This window comes from Priapulus caudatus, unplaced genomic scaffold (assembly GCF_000485595.1).
Source record: "Priapulus caudatus unplaced genomic scaffold, Priapulus_caudatus-5.0.1 Scaffold675, whole genome shotgun sequence".
NCBI classification, from domain to species: domain Eukaryota; kingdom Metazoa; phylum Priapulida; class Priapulimorpha; order Priapulimorphida; family Priapulidae; genus Priapulus; species Priapulus caudatus.
The window spans coordinates 24284-30211 of NW_014577736.1; the positions used below are offsets into that span (position 1 = coordinate 24284).

General features: G+C 51.9%; 1 protein-coding gene across 1 annotated transcript; it reads right to left on the minus strand.

The window, feature by feature from the left end:
- Positions 1-218: 218 nt before the first annotated feature.
- LOC106812688 (zinc finger E-box-binding homeobox 1-like) lies at positions 219-5223 on the minus strand (the record flags this gene model as incomplete). The annotated part of the gene is made up of 3 exons (XM_014816625.1): positions 5126-5223; positions 4076-4215; positions 219-3872 (listed from the first exon to the last, which is right to left on the minus strand). Coding segments are annotated over exons 2-3 (3681 nt in total), but the record flags the coding sequence as incomplete, so codon positions are not given.
- Positions 5224-5928: the final 705 nt, after the last annotated feature.

Consider the following 5928-nt stretch of genomic DNA (forward strand, 5'->3'; position numbering starts at 1 on the left):
AATGTGTGGCCGTCGTCGGCGGCGTGCTCGCTCGCGTAGCTGCCCTCACTGTCGCCCCGCCGCCGCCGCCGCCGCGCCCTGAACGAGTAGTCGAGCGGCTGGCCTTCCTCCGTGTCCGTGTCTGACTCGCTCGAGCTCTCGAGCTGCTGCGGCAGCGGCGCCGCGCCGCGCTCGTACTCCCCGTCGTCGTACGCCTCGCTCGGCAGCCTGCCCGCGCGCTCCAGCGTGCTCACGTGCAGCTTGGAGCGAAGGTGCTTCGCGAGGTGGCCATGGATGCGGAACGCGACGCCACAGTCGGCGCACTTGAACGGGCGCGGGTTGTCGGCGGTCGGCGCGCCGTACACAACGTTGCGCGACAGCTTGCTGAGGTGGCTCTCGGAGCGCTGGTGCTTCTGCAGGTGACCGCGTGTTCGGAACGAGACAGCGCAGCTGTCGCAGCGGAATGGCCGCTCAAAGTAGTGGATGTTGACGTGCAGTCGCAGTGAGCTCGGCTTAGAGAACACCTTGTGGCAGATGTCGCAGACGCAGCGTCCCTCGTTCTCCTCCTCGTGCACCTTGCCCGGGATCGGCATGATCTCGTTCTCCAGCAGCGACTTGTATTTGTCGGCGCGCTGTAACTCATCAGCGGCGTGCTGCTGACCTGTGTTCGCCACATCACCGCCGTCGCCCGCCACCGCATCCGAACACCCCGCGTCGTCGCGACGCCGGTCGCCAGGCAGCGGCTTCGGAGAGATTGCGTGAGGGGTCTGCTGCTGCTGCTGTGGGGAGAGGCTCGTGGGGTTGTCGCTGCTTCTCCCGCCCTTCGCCTGCTGGTAGTGTTTCCACCTGCGCGCAGCACCCCCGCCCCCGCTCCCCACGCTCCACAGTCGCTGCTCCTCACGCGGACTAGAGTCACCGTTGCCCTCGGCGGAGATGGAGAGCTCACACGGCTGCAAGTCGACGCTGTTCGGCCGGTGAGGGCTCCGTCGTTTTGACTCGAGAATGCCCTTGAGGCCGTAGTTGCCCGGGCCATCTTGCTCGGTGGACCCGCATGGTAGGTTGACCGAAATGCTGCGCTTGCGGGGTGGAAGGAATGAGTTCAGAGCGATCAAGCTGGCAGCGGTAAGGCCTGGAGGTGCAGATCTCAATTCGTGGCCGAACTCCTGCTGCGACGAGCCGGCAGGGGACAGCATCGGCCGGGGAAGCCCCTCACCCGATCTCTGGTAGTTAGTCATCGCCTCGCCGTCTTGCGACGAGCCCGGCGACGCATGCATCTGGTTCAACTGCCGTGACTTGATGACGCCTATCACAGAGTCGAGACGGTGAGTCTTGCTCACGCTACGCGGCTGTCCGTCGCCGGTCGGGCTCCCGTCGCACGGCGACTTATCCGCGACCCCGCAACCATTGTCGTCGGCCCTCGCCACGCCTGCGTTCACCAGCGACATGTGCTGGTGCAGCTTACTGAACACGATCTCGGACACGGACAGGTAAGAGCGAGACAGCTGTCCGCGAGCGTCGCTGCCGTGAAACGCCGCCAGTGTCGTCGTCGTCGGCACGGCGAGGTGCAGTTCCCCGCCGGGACTCTTGTAGTTGTTGTTGTAGAACTTGTGCTGCTGCAGCTGCGACAGCTCAGCAGCCGTGTTCTCCGACACCGACCGCTGCCGCTTGCCGTGTCTCTCCGCGTGCTCCCCCCGGACGTCGCGTCGCAACACGCGAGGCACCTTACCCGGTAATTGCTCGTGCTTGTCGTCGCTACCGCCGGCGACTCCGCCGTACTTTGATTTCGCGCTACCCGCTACGTGTCCGTGTAGAGTGTTGCCCGACGGCACTGCGTTCTGCTCTACCATCGCCTGATGTTCGTAATGAGCACGCGAGCGTGGGCTCGTGTAGCTGGGCTTAGACGGCAATCCCGTCGACACGGTCAACAGACCTGCGTTCATGTCTTGGAATTTATCACAGTATATTTTCTCCATGCCTTCGTGACTGAACTGCTTTGGGATGGCCGCACTTCCCTGCTGCTCCAACTCAGTGGAAGATGATGATAGCGGCTGGGCACTGCTAGTGGGAGGAGACGTGGCTGCAGTGCCAGGAAGCTTTTGCAGTTGGTAATCTCTATGCGGTTCCATCACATTAGCAAACTGCAAGGAGCCGGCGGATGCTGAAGACGGATGTTGTGCTTTGTGCAGAGGTATCGCACCGCTGCTGCCGCTCACTAGTACCTCATCCTCAAAATCATCACTCGCGTCGTCAGCATCGTCATTGTCATTGTCACTGTAGCCTGACATGTGCTCAGCCTCCTCCTCCTGCTTCGCCAGCGCGTCCTCATCTATCTGTGAATCGTCTACGGTAATCGGCACGGGGATGACGTTCAGTTCGATGCACTTCTTGTGATGCGCCTTCGACTTCATGTGCTTGGTGAGGTTGCCCTTCGTCTTGAACTTGAAATCACAGTGTTTGCAGCTGTACGGCCGTATGTCTGTGTGCGTTCGTATGTGTTTTCGGAGCATGCTCGGCTTGCGGCAGCGAATGCCGCACTCCTCGCAAACGTAGCGCCCTCTGCCTCGTCCGCGCACGTACGTGTAGTCCTCGTCCGACTTATACCCGCCACTAAATATCTGCACCCGCCCTCGCTGCTTCCCACAGCAGCTGCTTCCCCCGTCGGTCGGAGATTGAAGCACGACGGAAGAGGATGAGCCGGACTCTGTTGGTGATTGCATGGGAAGCTTCGTGACGTCGGTCGGCGACTGTAGCGGCAACTTTGGTGACTGCGCCGACTGTTTGTACATTTCTGGAAGCTGTTGGATGGAGAGCGTCAGTCGTGGCGGTTCTAGACTCATCGAGCGCCCCTTAGCAACCTCGTTAGACTTTGTCACGGGCAGTCGGAGAGCTTCCACTGTTGTTGACAACACGGTTTGTGCATTCTCGCAAGCTGAATGTGGTTCAGCCTTATCTAGGTGCGAGAGACTGCGCTGAAATGCTTGCACGGGTACCCTTTGAGAATTGGCTGACGTATCTACGGCTGGATACAGGATGGCGGACGTTGATGAGGACTGAAGTGATTCACTCTGTTGTGGTTCACTGAGTGAAGGTTCCACCCGGGAATGAAGAAATAATGACACTGGTGGCGTGGGAGAAAGAACTAAAATTTTCGATGCATCCCCTGATGACTGAAGGAATACCTTCGACGGCTCCACTGGTGAAGGCAGCAAAACCTTTAACGATTCTGCAGGGCGGTACATCAACCCTTTTGACTGTTCGACAGGTAACTGCATCAACCTTCCTGCCATCGGCGCTAACCTTAACATCGCCGAGTGTTCACTGAGGCTTGCGTAGGACTTTGTTGCCTTAACAGCAGAGCTGTTCTCAGGATTATCCTCCTGCTCAAATGATAGTGGGAGCTGCAGCTTCGGCGGCTTGCTACTGACACTATCGATGACAGTTGGCTTCTCCTGGTCGGCTTCGTGTGCCGTCATAGCATCCAATTGTTCATGATCCTCACTCTTCTTCCGGCATTCCCAGTAGCTGGAGTGTGTCAGAACACCTCTGTGGTCGAGCGTCGTGTGGGCGACAGTGTAAAGGATGCTGACGTTGCGCTTTCGATTGTGATGGGAGCTGTACAGAGCCATCATGCGCCATGGCGGATCCTTCATGCTGGCTGCATCAGTCACAACTCTCCAGTTTGAGTACATGGAGACTTTTAGCGACTTTTGCGGTACGTACATTGGCTGTGGCTGGTGCACACTACAGAAGGTGACATGCGTAGCTGCGCGAAGACTAGGGTATGTGTGCCCACACAGAAACAGGGGCATGAACATAACTTCTCTTTCTGGCACTCCCTGCGTGTCCACTGCATCCTCTGTGTTTACATCGTCATGGCAACCTCTGCTGCCATCCTGAAGAAGCATGGCAGCACCGATTACTACATGTTGGCCAATCACAATCTATTAGATATTAAAAGTTTAGGGCTAGCAGTACGCAGATGGATTACAACGGGTTGCTTTGCAAAGCTCATGTATCGTATCGAGTCAGAAAAATACGGTATTTAGCCATTGTGGAGTTATAATTACTTGTGTACTAAATTCTGTAATTTACCTACCTCTGAGGATTGACTTACTCTCGGCATAGTTTCTGCTCCACTAGGATCACATCACTATGTAGAGGATGGTCAGTGCAGGGACACACAGAACAAGAACAGCTTGTCGCTTCCGTGGCTCTATCATCTCTGGATGGCTTGGACTGTAATTATTACCAAAACCAAAGTATTAGCTAGAGATCCGTCTTGCTGTCTTTCCGACGATATATTTTGAGTCAAGGGTGCTAAAACATTAATGTTCATCATGCTCAGCCTATTAAAATGTGTACGATTAAAACGTTTCACATTTTGTATGGTGACAGCCAGTAAAATATGCAGTTTAAATGTTAAAGTAACCGGAATATCAGTCAATTAAAATACAGGCGCGTGAGCACGCACGCACGCACACATAAAGAAGGAACACATGCAGAAGATCGATCTGCATTTAGTTGTATTTGAATTATATGCAACAAAGATGTCAAATAATCATTAATAATAATAATAATAATAATAAATATCATGATGTAATGTAATTCACTATTCAATCCTAGCCATTGGCAATAAATGTCAATGACAGAATTAAAATCAATCCAACATTAATGGTTAGGATTATAGTAAGAGCAAGACTAACAATACAACTACAGTACACAAGACCAAGCAACAGTAACCCTCTCAAGTAACACTGGCACTAAAACTAACAGTAACAGTAACAGTATACAGTAACACTAACACTGACAGTAACAGTAACACTAACAGTAACAGCTGTAGGCGGTATTGAATGATAATGATGGTTGCATCTAATACAGTTTCATAGCTTGCGTTTTAAACATTGAACGGGGCTTTTAAATTCGAAATTGGCAACCGATATGGTTACCACTCTTTAAATTATAGTTTTTTCTGCAATTATTAAAGTCGTTAAAATGAAACACCAGCTCGGACTATGAACCCATGTTCTTCACAAATAAATATCAAGGATCATCAAAAGTTTACTGTTGTTGACAACGCATAACTGCAAAGAGAAAATATCTCGGGTGATGATACGCCAAGTTCTAATACTAAATATATAATGCATACCTTACTTCAATCATATACAGCGATCATCGTGTACTATCCCGTGTTAATAGCTCAGCAAAATGCCTAACTGCTTGATAGGTAAAGTTTTCCAAGTTGTCTTCCTGCCCTGCAGATCTGGCATTGATGGTCTTTTGTTTACACGAATAGCGCCATCACGCGGTAAATAGTTTAGTCTTTTTAAATGGTTTCAATGGTTTATATCTATTTCTATGGTTTACCTAGCGCGTCCTATTATTTGTGAGATAGTCACCGTCTAATGTAATTGGTGTCCTGGTCAACATACTAAATATCTTCCTCATAAATGAGGAAGCTGGTGTCTCACTTGCGCTTTTTAATTATGTTTTTTTTTGTAATTTTTATTATTGCACTGACGTTGCATGAGCGGCTTACTTGGAAGCTCACGTTGATACATCTTTTGCTAATGTACCGTCTTTACAAGTAATTAAATGATTAGCTGGCTTGTCGTTTGAATTCCTACCTGAGCTGAAATATCATTTATGGCCACACAAGTCTACTCCACGGCCACGCGCTTTGTCACGCCCTCGCAATACATCCGGGACAACGGCACAACATACACGACGGACACGAGCACATCACGCACCACGCCCACACAAAATTAACTTATGCGGGCTACCGATTTTAAAGAACAAGCAATAAAACTGTAACGATGCGTATTTCGGCAAAAAGTACAATAAAAAAGGGGTACATGGGGTGGCATAGCTAATTATATAAAAACAAGAACCAGTGCCTGCTTCCAATGCGTGGGGAGGGGGGCAAGGGGCAGCTGCGCCTACATTGTATGG